This window comes from Balaenoptera physalus (genome assembly GCF_965194825.1).
Source record: "Balaenoptera physalus genome assembly, chromosome: 18".
Classification (NCBI taxonomy): Eukaryota; Metazoa; Chordata; class Mammalia; order Artiodactyla; family Balaenopteridae; genus Balaenoptera; species Balaenoptera physalus.
The window spans coordinates 73,922,779-73,947,965 of NC_138899.1; the positions used below are offsets into that span (position 1 = coordinate 73,922,779).

At 38.8% G+C, this 25,187-nt stretch overlaps 1 protein-coding gene across 1 annotated transcript; it reads left to right on the plus strand.

Moving 5' to 3' along the window:
- The first annotated feature begins 14 nt into the window (after window positions 1-14).
- HSPH1 (heat shock protein family H (Hsp110) member 1) lies at window positions 15-24,867 on the plus strand. Its single transcript, XM_082435582.1, has 18 exons — window positions 15-520; window positions 3,136-3,193; window positions 5,294-5,434; window positions 6,177-6,299; window positions 8,503-8,602; window positions 9,744-9,877; window positions 10,324-10,568; window positions 11,197-11,425; window positions 13,025-13,131; window positions 13,375-13,508; window positions 15,387-15,595; window positions 17,237-17,368; window positions 19,800-19,937; window positions 20,833-20,958; window positions 22,325-22,432; window positions 22,534-22,653; window positions 22,875-23,036; window positions 23,971-24,867. Exons 1-18 carry the CDS (start codon window positions 414-416, stop codon window positions 24,175-24,177), a joined length of 2,580 nt encoding a protein of 859 aa, XP_082291708.1. The 5' UTR covers window positions 15-413; the 3' UTR covers window positions 24,178-24,867.
- The last annotated feature ends 320 nt before the right edge of the window (window positions 24,868-25,187 follow it).

Here is a 25,187-nt window from a genome sequence, read left to right on the forward strand (position 1 = left end):
AGCGGAAGTGGCACGTGGAGGGGCCGGTGGAGGCGCCGGTGAGTAAATGCCGCAGATTCTGGAAAGTTCCGATCAGTACGATACATAAGGCTGAGACGCTGGGACCTTCTCTTTCGGGTCGGTAGTTCGGCGGCGCGCCGGTGAGCGAGCGGCTGAAGATCCAGGCAGGCAGCCCGAACTGCGGAACGATCTGCGGAGATCGAGCGCAGCTTTCTCCCGTGGTTACTCCTCTGCGAGCCTCCACTGTCCCCGGGAAACCGGCGGCGCCAGACCGGCAGACCGTCTGTGTGTCCGTCCGCGTGACAGGACCGGACCCCGCGGGAGCCGCGCGCGGCCGGGGCAGGAAGAGGCGGCCGGAGGACACAGACCCAGACTCAGACCGACCCGAAGCGGAGGCGGACCGAGAGCCGGCCATGTCGGTGGTGGGGCTGGACGTGGGCTCGCAGAGCTGCTACATAGCGGTGGCCCGGGCCGGGGGCATCGAGACCATCGCCAACGAGTTCAGCGACCGGTGCACCCCGTAAGTGGGAGCCTGCGGGGGCGCTGGGGGGAGGTTCTGGGGCGAGGGCAGCAAGCCGGCGGGGGCTGCGGATCCCGGGGACCCCAGGCTTGCGGCTGGCCGCGGAGCGCCGGGGCGAAGGAAGGGAGATGTGGGGAGCGGTGCGCCCCTCCGTGGGGTCGGGATGCCGGCGGCCCGGCCGCCGGGTAGGGGAGGGGGCTTGCTGCCACGAATCGGATAGAGGGGGTCTCCGGGATTCGAGGGGCCAAGAGAAGCCCGCGAGTCGAGTCCCCCGGGGTCGTCCCTTCTGGCGGGCTCCGTCCTGGGGGCCGGTCTGCGGCCAAGCCCGAGACTTCTCTCCCTTTTCTTGGCAAGAAGCTTCAGCCAGCTCCTTGCGCGGCCGCCCCCGTTTCCCCACCCGGCTTCTCTGAGCTGGCTGAGCCGCCCCCAGCTCGTCCCCCTCCCTCCGAGCATGTCTTTGCGCACCGCGGAGCTGGGGCTGCCGAGCTTTTTCTTCCGCATTGTGAATCTCGGAATGAGCTGGAAGCTTCCAGAGCGCGTATGCTGCTTCTTGTGCGGGGAGCGGGCGGATTGTTGTTAGCGACCACAGAATCACTCCTTTGATGATGAATCTACCTTTTCTTGCTCACTTTGGATCATTTGTGAAAGATGTAAACGGCCTTTTTGCTCGTTTTATGAAAGCCATTAAAGAGGAATCCTAAATCGTGTTCTAATTTCTTTAATTTTGAATGGCTTAAATGAGGAGAGAAAAGAAAAATTGCACACTTTGGTAGAACTCCTCTAGAGGATGGATGTTGTCACTGAATTAAATGGTATATTCTACAGCAGCATGGGGTGGGCAAAGGGTAACATTTTAAAAAGCAACTTTTTTGGAGGTGAGTCAATTTCTGAATATATTGTATGCAAACATGCCTGCATGTACATTGATAAAAACAACTGCTTACTTCTCAGGGAAAATGGTGTAGGTATTTATTTTTAAGTGCCTTAATCCCAAGATAAAAATCATGGAATGAAACATCGAGCCCAAAGGTGAAATGACTGGGCTTATATCACTATTTGAGTGCAGATGAACATTTATGAAAGTGAACGAAAGTGAGAAGATAACCAAACATTGACAGTATCGGTAGCATTGGGAAGACTGCTATTCACTGAGCATCTCGTGCGTCAACCTCTATATAAAGCTAGTCTTTTAGTTTAGCTGTGCAAAGGGCTCTGATTGGAGTATGGTAAGGAAGAAGATAGTATCTCAGGTTTTCATGCTTAGGTGCAGTTTACATCTTTGTTCTCTTTGGTCCAGTAAAAGGAAGAAGAGTTGTTGAAGGGAGAGTACAGAAAAATTATGTATGTGGCTATAGTGACCACTGTGAAACTGAAGATGACAGGTGTGTCTCAAAAATGTAAACCAAGGGCAGTACTGGAGTTTCCCTTAATATTTTTTATATAATAGATGTTTGACTCAACTGCATTGGCTACTATTAATTTCTGTTTAGTGTAATTAATTTGATTCTCTTCTTGGAAAACGAGTAAATTCGTTCCGCAACTGTGTGTTTACTATGAGCTCGGAGTGATACTCTGTGTTTTCGGAATGTATTTTAAAGCTCTAGCCTTTGCTCCAACAGTTCTCTGGCTGTTAAGATGCTAGTTAGCACCTGCTCAGATAATCTAGGTCTAAGATGTCTCTGTTATAGCAAGTTTAAATTTGATTCAGCTTGATATTTAATGCCTTCAGTGTATTCCCATTTTGCTCATATCACCCCATTATTCCTACCTGCCCTGTAATCTAAAACCTAATTCACTTCCATCCTTCTGACAAGACTTTATTGTGCTTCTCTCTGCTCTGTGCTACCATTCTATTTCCATTGCTCAGAAGGCTCTTTAACAGTTACAAGTCACTTCATCTCTTCAGAGCTGACTTAACATGTAACTGATTATTCAGTCCTTTTGCTCAGCATTTATACTTGGTTCTGTTGTGGTACTTGCTTGGCATCATTTTTACTTGGCTTCCTCAAGTAGAGTCTTCTGTATAGGACCCTCTTTTGTGCTTTTAAACTCCAGAAGCATAACTTAGGCCCACTTGTTTCCATTTATTTAAAAACCTTTGATCATAAAGAGTCAGATGGTATATCAGGACAGCAATAGGTATGATAGTGACGTTTAGATTTGTATGCAGTTGGTAACTGCGAAGTAGTCACACCCTCTTTTGTTAATCGTGGCTAGGACCATGTTAGTCATACTCTAACTAGTCAAAGCATTTTCAGAGTTAATGTCAGCTTGCTAGTAATTGGGGCCTGGAGAATTAGGCTGGTGCTTGCAGCACTGGAAAACGTCCTCTGAGCCTTGAGCAGACGGGAGTGGGGGCCAGGGTGGGGTGCGGCTGCCCCCTGGATTGGATTCTCAGAGGAGCAGTTAAGCAGGCCCTCTTAGAGTAGCTGACCAAAGCTTTGGAGTCCAAAATTGTGCTGTACTGTGCCCCCTTCCCCAAGAATGGGTAGGATATTTTTTTTTCCTTTTTTTGGGTAGGAAATTTATGTTAGAATTTTCCTCTTGTCAGTTAAAAACGTCCACATTTATGCTTTTTAACATTTGTAAAACATGTTTTTTTAAATTTCTTCTAGATCAGTCATATCATTTGGATCAAAAAACAGAACAATTGGAGTTGCAGCCAAAAATCAGGTATGTTCTTGAAGAGGATTCTGATCATTTTTTAAGAGAGAAGTTTTAAAAGTAGAATCTCAGAGACATACAAAAATATGAAATACCTAAGCCTATCTATTTTTGAGTTTTAGAATTGTAATGCAGATATTCCTTAAGAGCCCGTAGATACTTATTTTTTTTTTCTGTTCTCTTCCTTTTGTTTTATTGAATAAGATCTTTAACTTCCTAATTTCCAACCTTAATTTTTAATAACTTTCCTACCTTCTAATGTATCTAATTTTTAAAACTTAAAAATGAGACACATGAAGTTCTTTCATGTGAAGTTTCTCATGATACTCATTTAAGAGTTAAAGATTCCTTTTATAGAAGGAACTTCTAAGAAGCTACGTGTTTAAAAGCGTTTTCAGGTTACTGAATAATTAAGGTAGTACGAGGAGAACTTGTCTAGGCCTGTGCTGTCCTGTAGAGTAGCTACTACATGTGGCTCTTGAGCACTTGAAATGTGCCTAATCTGAATTAAAATGTGAAGTATAAAATATATGTGATTTTGAAGGCTTAAAATGAAATAAAAAGATAAACAATCTCATCAATTTTTTACATCAAGTACATGTTGAAATGACAATATTTTAGATAAATTAGGCTAAATAAGTTATTGGAATTAATTTTATGTATTAATGGGACTTGAAAATTTACCTATGTGGCTCCCTTTAGGACTCACATTATAACTTGAACTTTGGGGATTGGGGAGAAAAAAAATAAATATGAAATACAAAAATCCCTTTTGTGAGAGGCTTTTAAGAAAGGGACTGAAAGCAGACCTGTTACAATATGTAAACGTATCAAAGTAACATACACTGTACACCTTCAACTTACACGATGTTACATGTTGATTTATTTAGTTTAATAAAAAGTTGAAAAAATTCTCTTAATACAGAAAATAGTATTGCTAAAAAAGAAAACTCTAAACCTTGGAGTACTATATTATGGCTAGTTGGAAGAGAGGAACAAAAGAGCAGAAAAACCAAGCAGGGAGGAGAAATGGGCGTGCCCACTCAAAGTAACCTACTCAAAGGGGAGGGACGCTAGTGAAGTAACAGCCTCCCCAGATGTGGCCATTCAGAAGACTGATGTCCCGGACCTGAGATCCCACTGCACTTTTGTGGTTATGTGAGGAAAATCTATTGAGGCTTAGATCTAGCCTGTAGATTACTAGACATACGTCATCTCGGTTTTAGAATCGCAAGGAATTTTAGTACTTAAACATTGTTTGAAATATTCCATATTCCATATTATTTGAAAACTAGTGTTGCCAAGCTATATTTTTCTCTTTAAAAGAAGGTCAGAGAAAGAAGTAAACAGTAAACTGTTTTGGTATTTCAAACTAATAACTTTAGAAGTCTTTGTTTTTCATCCTTTAATTATTTTTGTGTTTTAAATAAGGTTCCCACTGCTGACATCTTTGAGTGAAATATGCTATGAAGTGGGACTTGTATATCCAGAGCCTAATCATCAAAAATATGTACGTGCAGTTGAAAGCATTACCTCATGTAGAAACTTTTTGAATTATCCTTGCATTTTCTGCTTTTTGGTATAGATAATTAACATTCCACGCTATTGATAGGAAAAGTAGCAATCAATATATTTTGTGGCACAAAGTACTTATCCTGGCCACTTAGCGACTCAACAAATAGACTACTGTAACAATTAACTCCTTTTTAAAAAAAACGTGACCAGACTATAGTGCTTCTAGATATCCTTTTTCATTTATTCATTAGGTATAAAACAACTGTAGTGGGAGAAAAGGAATGAAATAAAGTGATACATACAGTTTTTGGGGTTTGTTCAGAGCTCCAGGGATAGTTTCATTATCTGAGTTTATCTTGCAGACTTCGAAGCCTGTGTGTATCCCTCTCACTGCGTCTCTCCTGGCATTTCTATAGGAAAAGGAGAAAGAATAAAGTCCATTCATTGATGGAGAAAGTCAGGGCTCTGGGGAAGGTTACTTATATCCCTATGATTTGAGTTGTACAGGTGACTTTCTTTTTAATTGCTGTAAGTACTAATAGGTGTTGAAATTAGAAAAAAAGTTAAATCTCAGTTTTTTTTTTTTTTTTGCAGCAAATCACTCATGCAAACAATACAGTGTTTAATTTCAAGAGGTTTCATGGCCGAGCATTCAATGACCCCTTCATTCAAAAGGAGAAAGAAAACTTAAGTTATGATCTGGTTCCAATGAAAAATGGTGGAGTTGGAATAAAGGTAATATAATCGAGCAACCTTAGATTCCTTACTAGGAAACTGTTTAATTCATCTACAGAGAAAAGTACTTAATTCATAATAAATATTTAACTCAGTTTCCTTATTTGGAGAAGGTGGTCTTTTATTTTTTATCTAGTCTCTCTTAAACTGTAGGTTTATGTTTAAATCATCCTTGAAAATTATTCAAATGGTATATACTGCTGTAACTTAATTTGTGTTTTTCATAACATCTTGACAATTATAAAATTTAGAATTCGTGGTGTTTAAAGAAATCTAAATTGTGTTGTCATATCAAACAAAAGTCTGTTCCAGTACAGCTCATTTGCAGTTGTTTGGAGAGCTATAGTGTAATACAACCAGAAATCTTTTTTTAAACTACAGAGGCATTCTTGTCTTATGATCTGCGCAAAATAATATTTATCCCAGTGATTCATCTCTTCAGTTAGAGTGGAAATTTACTATCTTCTATAATACTTTGACTAGTACTTTGGATAGGGGAAAAATCTGCCCCAGCTTTTTTTCTCTTCATCTCTGGGGAAAAATCTTTCTTCCTTTTTTTCTTTGCTTTGCTTTCCTTTCCCTTTTTCTCTTCCTTTTACCTTTCCTTTCCTTCTTCTTTTCTAAACAGTTACAACAGTAAAGGTTTTCTGGAAGAGAATGAGTGATAATGTTTGTAAGTTAATATTATTGGCATGTAACTTTTAGGACTACAGTGTTTAAAGCATTTCTTTCCTCAATACAGGTAATGTACATGGATGAAGAGCATCTGTTTAGTGTGGAACAGATAACAGCCATGCTGTTGACGAAGTTAAAGGAAACGGCTGAAAACAACCTCAAGAAGCCAGTAACAGATTGTGTTATTTCAGTAAGTAGAGTTCAGCAGGGCAATGTGTTTAATTTGCCTTTTTCATGTTACTTTTTAGTATTGAATGTGTGAAAGCTGTCCTACTCCTAGAGATCAGAATCCTGCTGCACTCTATACCATGGTGTTCAGCAGCATTGCATGGTAGGTTTGAGTGGTAATTTTAGCCAGAAGTTGCAAAGGTTTTTGAGTGGTGGTACATGTCAAAATCTCCTGTCAGGCTTTTTGAAAATACAGACTGATTGGTTGAATTGGAGGATATTCTAAAGTTAGTTGATGTATTGAGAGACAATTGTATACTTAAACGAGAGCTTTTCAGAATTTTATCCACACATGAGAACCAGTGAGTTGGTTCTCGGTGATAGGTAGTTTTAAAATGTAACCTACCAGTAGTGACAAAACCTAGGTTTCTTTTTTAGCATTGGCAAGCCCACTACTTTCAATGGACAGTTGATAATTAGGTTACTAAGGAGTATTTGCAATGGACAAAGGTCATTTTTTTTTTTTTACATAAATTAAGGTTTATTAACACTCCCTCGTTTATGTAAGGGATTAGGAAATATGATGTTAATTGATTTATAGGTAAAGGTTTGATCTGGGGGAAAGTGTATACATTAAAATAAGATTAGGTGTTAGTTATTGAGGTTAGAGAAACAAGGAAAAGAGAGGCCTTCCTTCTTCCTTTGAAGACTTAGTTCTCTTTTTTTCTCTTCTGAGTAGTTAAAGTTAATTAAGAGAGCTACTCTAATCTCTCCCACTATCTCTCTTTTCTACCTAGCCTATGTCTCAGAACAGCTGTTACCTCGAGCTGGAGATTGCAGCCAGGCGATACTGACTGTATAGGACAGGGTGTCACTTCCCCTGCCCCAAGGATCCTTTACATACATTTTATACCTAATCACCTCTCCCACATGAAAGTTTAGTAGTACAGATGTAGTGTATATCTGTTTCTGTACTGTGGCCCTTTAGACAGCCACAAGCCATTGTAACTAGCTAAATATTTTTTTGCCCTTATGTACCAATTTTCACCCTCTACAACGTTATTATTGTCTCTGTGGAGAATTTGTGCTATGGGGAAAAGTCATCTTTATTTGGCGGGGTGGCCTGTCCAGACCTAGTGAAAGAAGGCTTTTATGGCAGAAGCCTTTATGGCAGTGCATCCTGGGATATGCAAGAAGAGAGGCAGAAAGGCTGAAATTTCTCTTGCAAGACAGAAGGTGTTCTACTAAAGAAATGTTTGGGTATTGCTTGGAGAAATGCTGTTAATCTCTGGTAAAATTAAAGAACTAAGTTATAAGTCAGTGGTCCTTCCTTCCTCTCCCACCCCCCTTTAAATAACCTAATATGGAAAACTGAAAGCGTTCTGATTTGAAAGGTGAGCAGAGACCCACCTTTGCTCTTGTCACTCTTTCTGAAGCATTTATAGGTAACTTGGGGAGAAAATGCAAAAGCCACTGTACCAAGTTTTCTCTTAGGTACTTTCCAGTTAAGTGATTATATGAATGTATTGTTAGATGCTCTTCTGGAAGAATGTGCTAGTTAAAGTGCTGTCCTAGAAAGCAATCAAAAGAATTCATCTAGCTAGAAGACAACACCGTAAGAAACTTTATCCCTTGAGCTGTTTTTGTTCTTCTTCCTGTTAGAAAAATCAACAGGCTTTGACAAAAAGTTTCATTTTTGTAATCTTAACAGGTTTACTGAATTAGAAGGTATCCCAACGATTAATGCTTAAAACCAACGAACAGCAAACCTAAAGGGCAGAGGCTAGAATTAGCTGTATTATCTTTAAGTTCCTGTAGGGTTTATAGTTTAATTACATTTAATGTTGGCATAGCAGAATAATTTCCAAATGCCTGTAGAAATTTAAGACTCGTTGGGAAATAGTATTTCATCCCCTTAAATTTAAAGCTTTCTATTAGATTTAAGTAACTGTTAATATGTCTTATGAATACTCCTGATTAGTTTTTATTTCAGGTTAAAATTTGGTTATAATAAATTTGATACTTATAATTTTAGGGCAGTCTTTTCAAAAGTAGTTACTGTTTCTGAAAGTTAAAGAACTTGCCATTCTTTTCCTGTTTTGTGACTTGGCTAGGCACTTACGTAGCTGGACTGTTGTGAATTGATTACAGATGGTTGTGAGGGATTTGTATGTTTTTTTTGTGTGTTCTAGGTAAGTTAAAATTCTTTCCCTTCTTGTTTGTAGGTCCCTTCTTTCTTCACAGATGCTGAGAGGCGATCTGTCTTAGATGCTGCACAAATTGTTGGCTTAAACTGCTTGAAACTCATGAATGACATGACAGCTGGTAAAAAAAAAACTGTTCTTGTGCAGAAGTTAATATACTTTCGAAACTAAAGTTAAGACACACCAGGTCCTGTTATCAAACACTTTCATGTAGGTGTAGAAACACAGCCTATTAAAAAACATGTGTTAGGTTTGAAAGCAAAAATTCTAGCCTTTCAGATGCTTGTTTTAATGAGAAGTTGGGACTTTGTCAAATATATGAATCTGTTTTCATTAGGAAATTCTTGTATATAAATTTTTTAATCCTTTAAATTAGTTGTATTGGATTTAGTTTTTTATTTCCTTATATTGTTTTTATAGTTAAGAAACAAGTTTTCCCAAAACCTCATGATTTTGGCTTTTACAACTACCTTGACTATTGATTTAGCTTAAATTTTTTTTCCCTCATATGCTTCCCGATTGTATGTGGTTAGGAGTTGATCATTCATCTTATATCAGATATTGATTTAAGCTGTACCATTTGCCAGGCACCTTGGTAGGAATGGACATAGTGGGGAGCAAAGCACTCACTTATCTCCTCTTAGACCTTGTATCAGTTTCTTGTGATTACAGATGGACTCAAAGTCAGTTACAATGTAGTGTATTCAGGCAAAGCAAATAAGACTTTGTTTAGTATGTTTTTAATAGATGTTTTAAGAACTCTTAAAGTATTGACAAGGTGTGTTCTTAAGTATACATATTTAGAAATACAGTGGTTTCAAAATTCAGAAAAAGCTAACACAGACTACTTAAGATAGATCAGTTATTTGCCTTGAATCTAATTGGTAGGAACTGCAGTTGCTGTAGTTATATATTAAATTCTTAATTTTTTTGGATAAGCAGTCTCCTAGCAGGTTGTGGTTAAAATGTAAGTATTATGTAATGAGTCTGATATTGTTTGTGTGTGGTTACATGTGGTTTACATGCCATTGTTTTTGCATTACGTATGTCTTCTCTGTCACATCTCTCCATATATTTAAAAGTGATAGAACATGGTTCTAAAATCAGAAAGGGACAAAGTATGAAGTCAGATGTAAAAGAAATACGTTCACCTTTAATTAATGGAAGTACGGTCAGGTTTCCTGCATGTGATTATATTGGTAACAATGAAATTCCTAAGAAAATGTGAACCAAAGAATTGAAACATACTAATTTTTTTTTAGTTGCTTTGAATTATGGAATTTATAAGCAGGATCTCCCAGGCCTGGATGAGAAACCTCGAGTAGTGGTTTTTGTTGATATGGGACATTCAGCTTTTCAAGTGTCTGCCTGTGCCTTTAACAAGGGAAAATTGAAGGTAAAGTCATAAATCGGAACTAAGTGACCCAAATGTTAAATGTGTGACAATTGTCATTACTTTAGGCTACTGAGCTTCTGGATTGTGCTCTTCTAGGTAATGAAGAGTTTTGGGTAAAGATATTAACTAAGAGTTGTTCCTAAGGTTGATCCTCCGTAAAGATGATGTAATCATTTTAGCGTACTCTGTAATTGTTCTTCCTTAGGAAAGAAAAGCTTTTTAAGGTTATCTTCTATGTAATCATTAAAATGAAAGATATCTTAGAGACTTGACATATCGTTTGGATTTTGTAGTTACATGTCTCCTGACTGACTTGGATTTCATGTTGTAGTTTAAATAGAAATTTTGAGCCTAGGAGTCTTTGGTGGTTTGAATAGCGATATTTAAGATTCTAGTTACAAATATGATTGAAATAACCGGATTATTTGTTGTTTTAACTAAATTAGGTACTGGGAACAGCTTTTGATCCTTTCTTAGGAGGAAAAAACTTTGATGCAAAGTTAGTGGAACATTTTTGTGCAGAATTTAAAGCTAAGTACAAGTTGGATGCAAAATCCAAAATTCGAGCACTGCTTCGTCTGTATCAGGAGTGTGAAAAATTGAAAAAGCTAATGAGCTCTAACAGCACGGACCTACCACTGAATATCGAGTGCTTTATGAATGACATAGATGTTTCGGGAAAGATGAACAGGTGCGTCTTGAATTCTGACAGATTAAAGAAGGAACTTCTTGCTGAAACTGTAGTCCGCGTGTCAGTTCTAGCCGTGGTGTTGTGAGTCTTGGCCCACATTTCAGGATTGTACCGTACCTGCTGGAAAGACTGTCAACGTCATTAGAGCTAGGGTTGCTTCTGCAAAGAGGGTTTTTAGGAAGATCTGTGCTCAGTGCCCTCGTAGTGAAGTCTTTTGGGTATTGTTCACTTTTTAGTATTTCTGGGCCAGTAATTCAATAATGGTTTCACAGAATATTTTGCAGAAATATTTTGAAGAGAATGGAAATATTCAAAGTAATGAAAACAGGATCACCTAAAACATTAAGGAATAAAATGGAAATCTTAATATAGAAATGATTTCTTCTAGTAATACCTGTCGAATTGATTTTCTCCTCATGCCCTTTCTGCATCTGTTTTGTATATTTTTTGAAAAAGCAAAGTTACAAATTACAGTATGGTTGAACTTGGCCCATGTGGAATTCAGGGTGTCTGAGGGAAAAAAAAAATGTTGGGTTGATAAGACTTATTTTTTAAAAAAATAGGACAGGCTATTGACCTTAAGATAAGTTTTCTAAAGATTTCTAAAGTTTTCCTCTTAATTGCCAAGGGCACAGTTTGAAGAACTCTGTGCTGAGCTCCTGCAAAAGATAGAAGTTCCCCTTTATTCATTGCTGGAACAAACTCAGCTCAAAGTAGAAGACGTGAGCGCTGTGGAGGTAGTTGGAGGCGCTACACGAATCCCAGCCGTGAAAGAAAAAATTGCCAAATTCTTTGGAAAAGATACGAGCACGACGCTCAACGCAGATGAAGCAGTGGCCAGAGGGTGTGCACTACAGGTACTGCCTTCTCAGCCCTTCTCCCCCTGGGGGCTCCTTCCTTGAACTGTTTCTGCTTTACTTCATCGAGGTGAGGTCGCAGAGAAAGCAGAGCCCAGTGGCCGGTTACACACCACACGGGGCTTACTTACGTTTCCATAAATCAGTGCGGCCGTGGAGACGCAGGATCTGCTTCAAGTATTGGAAGATTTAGGAAGTTTAAGATTAAAAGAACTACAGAGCTAGTGTTTCTTAAACTGGGGATTAGGAACAGGCATGATTCTGAGGGGATCGTAGAACACACAGCTGCAGAGCGCGAAGTAGCTGTGTGGTGGTGACGGTTGTTACAGAGCACCGAGGAGGGAAGGGGAGCAGCAATCTGGTGCAGTAAGGAATTGATTTGGGGAAAGTTTGCAGGGTTAAGGGTATTAGCTAACAGGTGGTTTGATGAAATAGCTGATCCCCCTCCAAACTGATGGTAGCTTATCAAATAAGGAGGCAGCTCAGAGGCATGAAGTTTGGCAAAGTAAAAGCACAAAATCTAGAAGTTACTGATAAAAAAAAATTAGTATTGGTTTATACTTAGGATATTATAGTCAAATCTGAGTAGTTTTAACTAAAGTTTTAAGTTAATTTGTTTAAATTTGATCTAGTTAGCACAGTTTTTTAAAAATATAAAGCAGTAGATTCTTTACAGAAAAGTATTTAGACTGACTACCGTGTAAAACTTTTAAAAAAGAACATATAGATGCTGACTATTGCCTGTAATCCATTGCATCATCAAGATTCTTCATGTTTTGTGGGGTTTTTGTTTTTGCTTCTTTCTTGACAATGGAGTGTGCCTCCTTCACTAACTCTAATTCCCCAGAACTTTGGAAGTTTACAGTTTCTTTAGAAGTAGAGCTTATTTTGGCTTCTCTTTTGAAGAATCCTGTGCTATTGACAGAGTCAGAGATTTATTGACTTTTAGTTTAGTCATCTATTTAGTCATTCTTATGTGACAAGTCTAAATCCACCAGTTGGTCTGTTGGGTGTTGTCTACCCTAAATTTGAATTGACCATCGCTTCCTTCATTCCTAAAATTACTTGAAAATAGGAACATTTTGGTTTTACCTTTTTTCAGTCTTAGACATTTGAAAGGCAATGTGGACAGAGCTGTTTGGATGTATGTACACATTCAAAAGTGATACAGCTGTAATTAGAATTGCTATCAGCAGGGCATTTCTGGAAAGACCAGTGTTTTTTCCTCAGCCCCTGTGAAACTTGTTACTAATTAACAGTTGCTAGCCTAAGATTCATTGTACTGTTTATCTTTATATCTAGTGATTGCCATAGTATTTAGATGATAAATCACTTACGCTTAAGACACATACACTGTAAGCAATTTCGAATTTGAATTTAAACCTACCCGTCCTGTTTGAATTGATTTTTTTCTTTTTTAATATTTATTTATTTGGTTGCACCAGGTGTTAGTTGCGGCAGGCGGGCTCCTTAGTTGTGCCTCGCCAGCTCCTTAGTTGTGGCAGGCGGGCTTGAATTGATTTTTATATTAAAAGCTGAGTGAAATTTTTCATGTGCTCATGATAATTTTTTTCTTTCTTTTTTTTTTTTTTTTTAAAGTGTGCAATCCTTTCCCCAGCATTTAAAGTTAGAGAATTTTCCGTCACTGATGCAGTTCCTTTTCCAATATCTCTGGTCTGGAGTCACGATTCAGAAGATGCCGAAGGGTATGTAGGAGAAAATAACTTTCAGATACTTTATTTTAATATAAGGAAAATTAACAAATGAGTTTCATGGTAGAGTGTTTGCTTAACTGGGATCTTTCAACAACCAGACTTACCAAAATATTTCTCTCATTTTGAGTTATAAATGGTGAGATGGGATTGATACCGCTCTTAGAACGTGTTTATGCTGTTTGCGTAGCATAGTGAGCTTGAACACTTGAGCTGAATGCCTTTGTTTCCCCTTAGCGTCCATGAAGTGTTCAGTAGAAACCATGCTGCGCCTTTCTCCAAAGTTCTCACCTTCTTGAGAAGTGGGCCTTTTGAGCTGGAAGCTTTCTATTCTGATCCTCAAGGAGTTCCATATCCAGAAGCAAAGATAGGTAAGCAATTCATTGTAATTACTCTTTTGAAGACTTGACTCAGTATGCAAACTTAAACATTTTTTCTGTTCTTAGCAATGCTGAGTGGAACGATGCCATGTGAAGACATTTTCATTTTGGAATAATGGTGATGGGGAAATCTCTTTGTTTTATTGGTGAATGAACTGGCCTATAGAGATGCAATGACTTGCCGGTGCTGCTGTTGCTTCCAAGTGTATATATATAGGAGCACTTGAGTATTTTTCCTTTTCTGATACAGTCTATACTTAAAGGATTATCACCTACTTTTAATATTAACCTTTTCTCTGGGTGAAATGTTACTTGCAGAATATTGCTTAAAACCTGGCTTGGAAACCATTGAAGCTACTTCTCAAATGTACCTTTGTACTGTAATCTTTTTTAAAAAAATACATCTTTATTGCTACATTTTTCCTGGGGAGGTTTGACACTATCCATCTATTTTGACCCATAGTTAACTCTGAGAATCTGGGAGAGTTACAGGCATCTTCTTCAATGGCCGTGTCTCTTTCCCACGCTACTGGTAAAATTTGCCAATATTGCTAGATCGCTTCAGGGCTCACCTTTTCCCCACACCATTTCATAATGAAATTGTTTGAAGGAGTCTAACCTGGCCAGCTGTGTTTTCTTTCTTACTACTTAACACTAAAAGTGTTCTGACACAGGGGAGTTTTTATTTTTTAAAACAGCTTTTGTGAATTTATTTATAGATAATTTAAGAAAATCATTGAATATAGACTAAAATTTTGACAGGCTGGATTCTGGTCCCCATCGTGCAGAGGATAAAATCTAAGCTCTTTAGCATGGCATCAGCTTTTTCCATTTTATCCCCAAAACTGAGAAGCTTGCACAGACTTAAAGAGCCATCGTACATCTCTCTCCTGTGAGCCTTCTTGGATACCCTTTAGTAAATGCTGTTTCTTTAACTGGATCTTATGGCAATTATTTCCTGAACCTAGTGATTTGATAATTAATGAAGGTCTATTCCAACATATTTCACCGACCTACTAAATAAATCTAACTTTCTGTGTGTTTGTGTAGACAGCACTTTAACTACAAGGCTATTAAATCCCATATAGTGCTCTGCACATAACAGGTTCAAACTACTTAATTTTGTTTACTGGTTTCTGTAATAACAGTACTATTGGTGGAGGTGATAACTAACACTTAGCCCTTGGTTCCATAGTTTTAAGTGCTCAGTGTAAAACACTTGTCAACTCAAACCACAAACGCACAGATAAAGTAACTTACAGCAGGTCACACGGCCAGGAGTCAAGCCCAGAGAGTCTGGGTCAGAGTCAGCACTCTGAACTCCTACTCAGGAATGCTCTGGAACTGCTCTATAATGCATGATAGTTTCAGGCTTTGATAACAGGTTTTAGCTCACCTCTCCTATTTGAAACATAGGAGAATGTTTAGATCATTCAGTCAGAAAAAACAGTATTCCCGGGAAAGGCCCTACACAATCAAAATGCAGGAAGCGCTTGATATCATCTGCCTTACACTTGAGATTTCCATGTCGAGGTTGTGCTCACCTGGAGAAATAGGGTAGGAGACAGCGGGGACAGCTTGTCGTCAGCCTTCACACAGTGTCTGTGTCGGAGTGTTCAACAGAAAGTCACAAGAGTGCCCTTGCCTTTGAAGGTTTTATGACATATTAAGACTAATCCCAAGTATGATAAGTAGACTGTGTACTTATGAGTCTATTTTAAGAGGTTATGTTTGTAGTATACATTAAAGGGCTTAAATGTAACTCAGTTGGTAGAGAAAATGGGGAGATTTTGGAATAGCAATATTTCTTAGCCTTTGCTTGACAGATTTAGATTCAGTTCTGAAATAGTCAATTTCTTTTTGTTCTAGGCCGCTTCATAGTTCAGAATGTTTCAGCACAGAAGGATGGAGAAAAATCTAGAGTGAAAGTCAAAGTGCGAGTCAATACGCACGGCATTTTCACCATATCTACAGCATCTATGGTGGAGAAAATCCCAGCCGAGGAGAACGAAGCGTCTTCTATCGAAGCAGACATGGAGTGTCAGAATCAGAGGCCATCAGAAAACCCAGACGCCGAGGTAAGTTTGTGGGTAAGCCTTTGAGTTTGAATATACGGTTGACTTAATTCTAAGCCCTAAGAGACGGGTAGGGAAGGCTTAAAATATATTTTTCTTAATTGTGATTAAAATTTTGGTTAATGATGACAGGCAGTTGCTAGGTGACAGTAACATACAGTGTGGAGTTTGGGGAACTGGGACTGAGTTCTGTGTAGCTTTATTTGAGCTGGCACGTGATGATTCAGAGTGGGTAAAGTTTCTTTGAATTGTTTTTTTAAAGACATAGGCCATTTGAGAAATCAAATGCCGACTGATGATTAAGAAAAAAAAGACTAAATACAAGAACTATTTAGTGAAATACATAGCAAATATTAATGCTGTGGTTTTTTGGGTTTTTTGGTTTTATTTTTTGATCGTATGGCAACATTTGGCTTTGGCGTTTTAGAACTTACTTTTATTTACACGGTTTGCTGTGTTCGGGCAGGCGGAGGTGAGGTGCCCGCCTGGAGTACAGACGTTGTTACTGTACACGATGTTAATGTAGACTGCGTTAGCGTGGGTGCTGGTTTCACGTGGTCTCCAGAAGAATTCTGGGAAACTTGCAACTAGACGAGCTATTACAGTTCACTTCCGGGTAACGATCAGCAACAGGTTGAGTGACGAGGTGCCGGCAGTTACCGTGCTTCAGCTCAGGTGTGGAAAAGGTGTTGTAACGAAGATCGTTCCCAGAACATTTAAGGAACGTTAGCATTTGAGCCTCCGTTTTGTCCTCATCCAGAAGAACTTCAGTGTAAAGAATTAAATGACCGGGGCCACATACTTTCTCATTAGGCTACAGACATCATTATTCTAATGCCTGTTGTATCCAATCTCTTAGTACCTTTTGGATATATATACACCAGGGGTGCCTTGCTTCTGGATACTTCAGTGTCTGCCTTAGGATCCTGAAGCTCTGAAAGAAAAATATGAGAGACTTCCAGGTGGGCAGCAAGTAGTTAACTTCGAATGTTTCAGGCTTCTCCCAGAGATGGGAAAAGATCATAGCAAGCACTGATTTACTGGGGATTGAGGTGTCTATTGACATGTAGCATTTGTTCTTTATGCTGGGAGTTTTTGAGGTGTAAATAGTTGGATCACGAAAAGAAAGTGGGGACAGAGAAGGTTTTGTGTCTCTCTAAACTGAGATGGTGAACCCCCAGATAACTGATTGTTGGCTGTTTTATGTAATTGTTCAGTTCACTGAAATGGAGATGTGTCGAGATGTGTGACGGCCGCTGTGAAATGAGGTCTTGGGAGCTTGTTTCTGGGAGAGAGGCCTAGAGTAAATCTACGTCCTGTGCTTTTGAGAGTTAATATCTGTACAAGGCTAGATGGAAGCTTCTTGAAGGAGAGTTCTTGACTGTCATCACATCAGTCAAAACGCTTACTACTTGTGTTGTTTAACTCCATTAACTGTTATCATTCAAAGAATTTCTTACAGGTTTACAGTATCTAAGAAGTTTTCAAATACTTTGTGTTTGTATACTTTTATCAGTATCTTTCCCCCCCCCACCTATTAAGATTTCAGAAATTGAGTGTACTGTTTTTGGTGCCCTATAACCTTTTAAATTTATACAAGTACACCTGCTTTCTACATCCTTTGTGCCTGGGCTTTCATTTCAGAAAAATATCCAGCAGGACAACAGTGAAGCTGGAACACAGCCCCAGGTACAAATTGATGGTCGTCAGACCTCACAGTCTCCCCCTTCACCTGAACTTCCCTCAGAAGAAAACAAAACCCCAGACGCTGACAAAGTGAGTGACTCTTCCAGTTCGTTCCATGAGACAGTGTTGCAACGTGTGGTCATTAATGATATCGTTCAATCCGCAGTTTCAAGAGCAAGCACCCAGTTATCGTATTCCATGTAGGGTTCTTTTTCTGATAATTTTCTATATTTTCCAACTAAAACCAGTTAGAGGTACTCCAGCTCAACTGAGGGAATTGAGTATCCTGCTTTTTAGACCTGAAAGCTTCTCTTCAACAACTGCCACTCCGAGCAACAGGAGGCGAATGCATACCTCTTGTTGTCTTCTCTAGTGCTAGAGGTGTCTGCAATTGCGGGCACCTGAAACAGATGCATCCTGGTGCTGTGTGATTAGTTTCCACTTGAGTTCATCCAATGATAAATACGCGGGCTATAGTAGTCTAGTAAACTTTTTTTCTCCTCTCAAATTACCTGTCAAATTTATATAAATTAATTATGATGATCTGGTCATAAGTTTCCATTGTTATCCCAGATCGGCACTTTGCAGAACTTCATTCTTTGTGCAGGTTGGATGTAAATTGTTAGCTTTCATTAGTAGTTTGGTTTTCTCTCATTCTGAGGACAGAATCCTTTACCCTCACATGAATTACAGAATTGTCCCTTGGGGCCCAAATGCACGTTGCACTTGGTGAAAGGTTCTGGTTTTTAATCTCCCATGCCCTGACTGATCCTTTGGGGGCCCTGCTGGGAGCTGCAGGCCCTGATGGTGGTTTCCGGAAGCCTCCTTCTCTTTCTCCTGGTGAAGAGGGCTCTGTTGACGGTGTAGCAGCGTTGCTGTCTTTGCAGTGATGGCTCCTTAATTTCAGCATCCCCCCCCTTCCCCACTGAGTGTCGAGCGTTAACTGACTCAGGCCAGTGGTCTCAGTACCTGTCTAGAACGGGACACTGGGTAGCGTCTTACGTTCTTAGTTGTCAGTGGGACCACTAGTGTCAAACCCTTTGGAACGTTACCACAGACCCCCTTGGAGGATTCCTCGTCCAAGCCACGTCAGATGCCGTTTTGTGATACGTTGGTTTTGTCAGTAGTTGGTTTAATTTTGTTCGGCTAGATAGTCTTATCCTGACTTAACCTGCATACATGTGACTGTCATCCATTTGATTCCCAAATATCTGTTGCACTCCTGTGTTTTGCCAGGTGTAGGTATCATTTGTCTTTCTGTGTTTCATGCCCCCAGAGCATGCACAAAATATTGGGGGGTTCTCGTGCACTAGAGGGAAGAAGAAGACATGGACATTGCAGGCTGACTGACCAGATCATTGCTAGGGATGCAGCTCACAGCACTGCACAGACGTGTGATTTCTAAGGAACGCTGAAGCAGAAGTCTGGGAAACATGCGGTCTAGTCCCATCTCTGTCTTTATAATTTTAGCCAAGCCATTGAACCTCTTTCAAGTCCCAGTTTCTTATATAAAGAGCCTAGAATTTTAACATCCTTCATAACTCCCCGAAATTCCCCAGTGCCAGTGCTTGTGCCTCGTGGGCTTGTCCCTGTTTTACCATCTCAGCCAATCAGGGTACACGTTACATAACCCTCGGTTATCTTCTAATCTGTCCTACAGCTGAGTTTCCTAAATTGCATTCTTTGTCATCTGTGCTTATAGGAACCTGCAGAAATGAAAATACTATGAAAGGCTTGGAAAATTAAAGGCCATAGGAGATACTTCTTTAGCCCTGTATTTACGTATTTTGGAAAAACTTACAATAAACTTAGCATTTGCTACATCATTCCATTTGCTTCCATTTTAAGACTTTTAAAAATCGTTTGACCTTGCAGAGTTGCTAATGAGAAGTGGTATGACTCAAAGGCAGATAGTAGAAATAAGGATATATATATAGACATATACGTGTGTGTACGTAATTTCCAAATTCAGGAAATTTTAAAAGGCACTCATCAGTGTGTAGTGATAATTGTAATTAAAGCACATTTAATGCTGGGATATAGGGCCTCAAATATATATATTACAGGAATAGAGTTGGTCCTAACATGCTTAGCAGTTGGTCAAAGTCCATCTGGTGTTACCATTAGATTGTAGACTAAATTTAAAGATGTGGTAATTTAATAATAATATTTTTGCCTTTTTGGAGTCGCAAACATTGCTTAAAGGGATTAGAAAGCAAGGACTGATGAAGAAAAGCTTTAGCAGGAGAGATTAAATTTAAATTTAATATGAAATGAAAAATATCCTGGTGAATTCTTGAAGGGAAGTGTGGCATGTTTAAGTGTAATTGCAGCCCTGATTTAAAATGCATGGGTGGAAAATTAGATGATCTCTTATACATTCTTCCAACTTTATGGTTTTAGGGATTTTAATTTTTCCTGAGTCCTCAGTAAGCATGATAGGGGGATTTTTGTTATTCAAGGACTATTTAAGAATTTCTCCTTTTTTTTTTTTTTTTTTTTTTTAACCCCTCTTCCCAAGGCTAATGAAAAGAAAGTTGACCAGCCTCCAGAAGCTAAAAAACCCAAAATAAAGGTGGTGAATGTTGAGCTGCCAGTTGAAGCCAACTTGGTGTGGCAGTTAGGGAAAGACCTTCTTAACATGTATATTGAAACAGAGGTAAGTACTTCATTTACATATTTTTATTTTGGAATGTGTTTAGTTTGGCCCTTTTACGCGTATTTCTAATAGATAAATGGCTATAATTCTTTTTCATATCTCATAAGTTTATATAATTTTTAGGGATAGGATGAAGCCAAAACTAATGGTTTTTTCAGTTAAATTTTTTTTAGCAAGTTTTGTTTATATGTTTGTAACCTTGTTAAAGAAATCTATACCATAGATCATTCTGCTTGGTATAAAATTGATTGCCCAAGTTCTTATGAAGAAATCGGGTGCTAATATCTTCTAACCCAGAGAGCAATACAATTGGTATCTCAGGCCACACTAAATATTTCTGTTAAAATACATTATGCTTCTTTGTAGTCTACATATATGAAATAATTGAGATTCATTTTTCCTTTACTGAGATGGGAACATTGTATTTAGAAATTTAATAATAAATTCTATTCCGTTTATATTATATTTGGTAAATAAATAGACTCTAAGTACATTTATTTATCCTTGATTTTAAAATGTGGTGGCAGAATTGTGTGGCTGTTTTACATTGGTCAGTATTAATCCCAGTAGGAGACAACCAAGTAACTACATAAAAGAAAACAAAATTGTATAAAAGCAATAGATTGGTTTTTTTCCTTAGTATTAAATCTGAAATGTGAAAGCTATGTAATTTATTATATAATGTTTAAAAAAAACCTCATTCTGTGTATTTAGAAAATGAAGAACTTTGTAGGACTTGTTGGAAGAATTTTATAAGGTATAAATTAGAACTGTTAAGACTGATTTTTTTTTTTTTTGATATAATCCTTGATTTTGTTAACTCCAGAATCTAAATAGTTAAAATACAGTTACAGGTAGCAGAAGACTGGAATTAACCTTTTCTGTTTCCTGACAGGGTAAGATGATAATGCAGGATAAGTTGGAAAAGGAGAGAAATGACGCTAAAAATGCAGTCGAGGAGTATGTGTACGAGTTCAGGGACAAGCTGTGTGGGCCGTACGAGAAATTTACATGTGAGCAGGTATGTTTAGGGCTCTGTCTGTTTTTATTCAGATAATCTCATTATGAAGTGTTTAATATCAAATTTGACATTTAAACCTCTACTAGATTATGTAACTTGAGCTTTTTGAAAACAAAACAGCTTGAAATAGAAGTTGTGTAAACAAAGTCATGGAGGGAGAGGCGCACTAGCGATGTGCCATTTTATTCTAGTTTATCCCAGTGAGGTTAGTTTTTACCATCAAAGAAAGAACCCGTCGGCACTTTTATTCATAGTCTGTGACATCACAGTTGCTGTGGCCTAGAAACATAAATGAGAGAAAATCCTTGCTTTCTAAGGCCTCAGACTTTTTTTTTATGACTCTGGTGCCTTGGTTGCTCTCTGTCATTGCTTTATCCCATAAGGCTTGTTCATGCAGTCATTCCAAAGTTTATCAGGCACCAGTATTACCCTTAGGCTTTTGTCAGCTCCCAGAAGCAGTGTGGCTCTAAGCAAATCCCTGAAGCTCATTTGTGAAAGATGGGCCTTGGAGAAAAATTGGCTAGTTAGAAATCTAGAGTGGTTTCGGAATTAATTCTGAACTTAAGAGAATTTAAACTCGGGAGTCTATTTTAGTCCTAAGATCCTGAGGCTACTTTGTAATATATTTCTTTCTCAGCTCTGAAGCTGGATTTCTTATGGTTGGGATTCTGAAGTAGAGATGACCCAAACCAGCTAGACCTCCTAAAGCTAGAGTATAACTGCATACTTTATGTGAGTTTGTTAGGAATGGCTTTTTTGTGTGTTCAGTGATCGAATTGTCAACTTGTTTAGTTTTCCTTTCAGTATTTGGTAGTTGTGGAAGTGAGTAGAAAGTTACTAATTGAGACCTAATTGTTTTGGAGAGTAGGAAGATGATTCTTTTTTTTTTTTTTTTTTTTTTTTTACTTTTTGGCTGTGCTGCGAGGCACGTGGGGTCTTAGTTCCCTGACCAGGGATGGAACCCACGCCCCCTGTAGTGGAGGCGTGGAGTCTTAACCGCTGGACCACCAGGGAAGTCCCTATGATTCTATAACCACATTTCAGTGTACAAATTGTCCAAAATCGGACTACTGAAGTACAATATTATAAGTCAATAAGAGCATTTTACCACAAAATTTCAAATATCCCTGTGTGAAAGAGAGAATAGCCTAAGAGTAACTGTCAGTCCCTCTTGTAAAATACCGTATGGCGCTAATAGTGGAGTGGTTATTGCTCCCTGACACTTTTCAGTGAAGAGACTCCAGCTAATCAGTGCCTTCCTAGAAATGAAATGAGCTACTTGATGTTTAACACTCCTGAGGACGACTGTTTCGACTATCTTAAAGTAAGATTGCCCCTAGTACTGATTCTTGTGTTCGGTATGTAGGATCATCAGAATTTTTTGCGGCTGCTCACAGAGACTGAGAACTGGCTCTATGAAGAGGGACAGGACCAGGCTAAGCAGGCGTATGTCGACAAGTTGGAGGAATTAATGGTAGGCCCTCCTCTCCCCCTAGGAAGCAGTGCTTGTGTTTTCGATTGTAGACTTTTAAAATATAATTACGACAAATACTGATTTATTACATTCGGTTTCAGAAAATTGGCACTCCAATTAAAGTCCGATTTCAAGAAGCTGAAGAACGGCCAAAAATGTTTGAAGAACTAGGACAGAGGCTGCAGCACTATGCCAAGATAGCAGCTGACTTTAGGAATAATGTAAGTCTCTGTAAAGAGCGAGGAAGCTACCCTAGACTTACAAGCTCGTATTTAAGTTGAGGAACCTTCATTGTGAACAAATGTTCGTTCCTAAATGAGAAAAACTGGGTTTTGGTGTGTGAGACCAGAGGTACATGTGAACTTCATGGAAAATTGGGTCAAGTTAGATGTTACTGTTAAATACACTTAATTCTACAGAATGACCAAGTTTTTCCATTTAGGATGAGAAATATAACCACATTGATGAGTCTGAAATGAAAAAGGTTGAGAAGTCTGTTAATGAAGTGATGGAGTGGATGAATAATATCATGAACGCTCAGGCTAAGAAGAGTCTCGATCAGGATCCCGTCGTACGTGCTCAGGAAATTAGAGCAAAAATAAAGGTGAGTGTCATTGTCTAGTGTGTACTGCTGTGTTTTCTTAGGGATTCTGGTTGCAATCCTTTGAACCTTGAACATAGCCATTTTTGCTTAAATCTTTTTACCTCATCCCAAGACCAGATTTCTGAGTTTGTTATTGATATTACAAAATGTGGAATACCTTGTAAGTTTCTGTTAAATTTCTATTTCTTCATTTGTTCATTTAGTTCAACAAATACATTTGTTGAGCCCCTACCGTGTGCCAGTTACCGTTCTAGGAGTTAAACTGTCAGTGTCCAAAGCAAGTCACCGCCCCTGCGGAAGTCACCCCCCCTGCGGAAGTCACCCGCGGGTGTGAGGAGGACTTGGCAGTAAACAAGCGTGGAAGGACAGCAGATGTGTTAGTGCCGAGCGGAAAGTAGTCGAAAGGGACTAGGAAACTTGGGGCGGTGGAGAGGGACCCAGGTCAGTATTTCTCAGGGAAGGCCTTGCTGAGAGCGTGAGGCTTGAAGGAAGTTGGGAAGAAAACCAAGGAACTGCTTTCTGCCTGGAAGAATATTCAAACACAGCGAAGGTTAACATGAGCCTTTGAGGTCATGGGCTATAAGCTTGAATTCCAGCTCTTTGCTCACTGCTTGTTCTGTTCCTGAGGTTAAGTTACTTAACCTCTCCTCCATAGGTGGGGATGATAATTCCTACCTTTTAATAATTGCTGTGAGATTAAATGGGTTAATAATATGTGAGTAGTTAGTAAGTCCCTGACATACCGTAGAAGAATATTCACGTCTCTTTTGATCAGGCTTCAAGCTATAGTTTTGGGCAAATGTGTTGAGCAAATGGCGTTCTTTGAGATGTGTATAATTGGAGTTGGTAGAAAAATACTGGTTCGGGTATGTAGGAAAGTAATTGAAAATGAACTAGAGTTAGTCTGATTATTAGTTTTGTTTTCCTTTCTTAGGAGTTGAATAACACTTGTGAACCTGTTGTAACACAACCCAAACCAAAAATTGAATCACCCAAACTGGAAAGAACTCCAAATGGCCCGAGTCCTGATAAAAAGGAAGAGGACCTAGAAGGCAAAAACAATTTCAGTGCTGAACCTCCACATCAGAATGGAGAATGTTACCCTAACGAGAAGAGTTCCATTAATATGGACTTGGACTAGATGACGTTAAACTGACTTAGTCCTTCAATTAATAAAATATTTTTGCCATAGTATGTGATTCTACATGACATACTGAGACTATTTATATTTTCTTTTTTAAGGATGTTTAGAAATTTTGTGTATTATATGGAAAAAAGAAAAAGCTTAAGTCTGTAGTCTTTATGATCCTAAAAGGGAAAATTGCCTTGGTAACTTCAGATTCCTGTGGAATTGTGAATTCATACTAAGCTTCTGTGCAGTATTACCATTTGCATCACTGAGGATGAAATTGACTTTTGTCTTTGGAGAAAATAAAGTGTATTCAAGAGGGCTGTGATTAAACTCTTTAAGCATTTGTTCCTGCCAAGGTAGTTTTCGTGCATTTTGCTCTCCGTTTCAGCACGCGTGTGGGTGTGGATGTTTATAAACAAGACTAAGTCTGATTTCATAAGGGCTTTCTAAAGTTAATTCTGTCCAATAGAATCTCACTTTTTGCTTTGATATTATTAAAAATCCAGTGACTAAAAGCAAAAGCTAGTGAAATGTGTTAGCAGCATGCAGAACAAAACCTTTAAAATGTATCTCTCCTTATACAGTGCATTGTCACGTGAAGGTGTAACATGGAAGAAACGTTGATTCTGTTTGTAACTGATATTGTGAAGCCTCTTATGAGCTTTAAAATAAAGTTCATCTTATGGTGTCATTTCTAAACAGTTTTGTCACTAATTTAAAAATGGGATTGGAGCAGCGTGGTGTAAACTGTGAAAATCCAACTTTCCTTCTTTGCTGTTTCTTATGTATGCTATCACTGTTCTAAATGAGAATGACTTTCTCCTGATAGAAGAGTAGCATATGTTGATTACATTACAATTTTTTAAAACTACAAAGTTAAATGTAAGTTATCTACCACCCAGAAAAAACAACTCTTCCAGCCTTTCTCTCCTGAAGGTGGTGTGTGTGTCAGCACGCGGGTGTGTGTTAGTGTAGTGTAGGCTGTTTTTTAAAGCTCTGTGTATCAGGGAAATCAGTAA

Bases quoted from the DNA above. Each gene is read 5' to 3' on its own strand.
- HSPH1 (XM_082435582.1), top strand. From the start codon at position 414: ATGTCGGTGGTGGGGCTGGACGTGGGCTCGCAGAGCTGCTACATAGCG. The intron at 8,603-9,743 runs GTAAAAAAAAAA...ATTTTTTTTTAG, and splicing joins CATGAATGACATGACAGCTG to TTGCTTTGAATTATGGAATT. The intron at 11,426-13,024 runs GTACTGCCTTCT...TTTTTTTTAAAG, and splicing joins CCAGAGGGTGTGCACTACAG to TGTGCAATCCTTTCCCCAGC.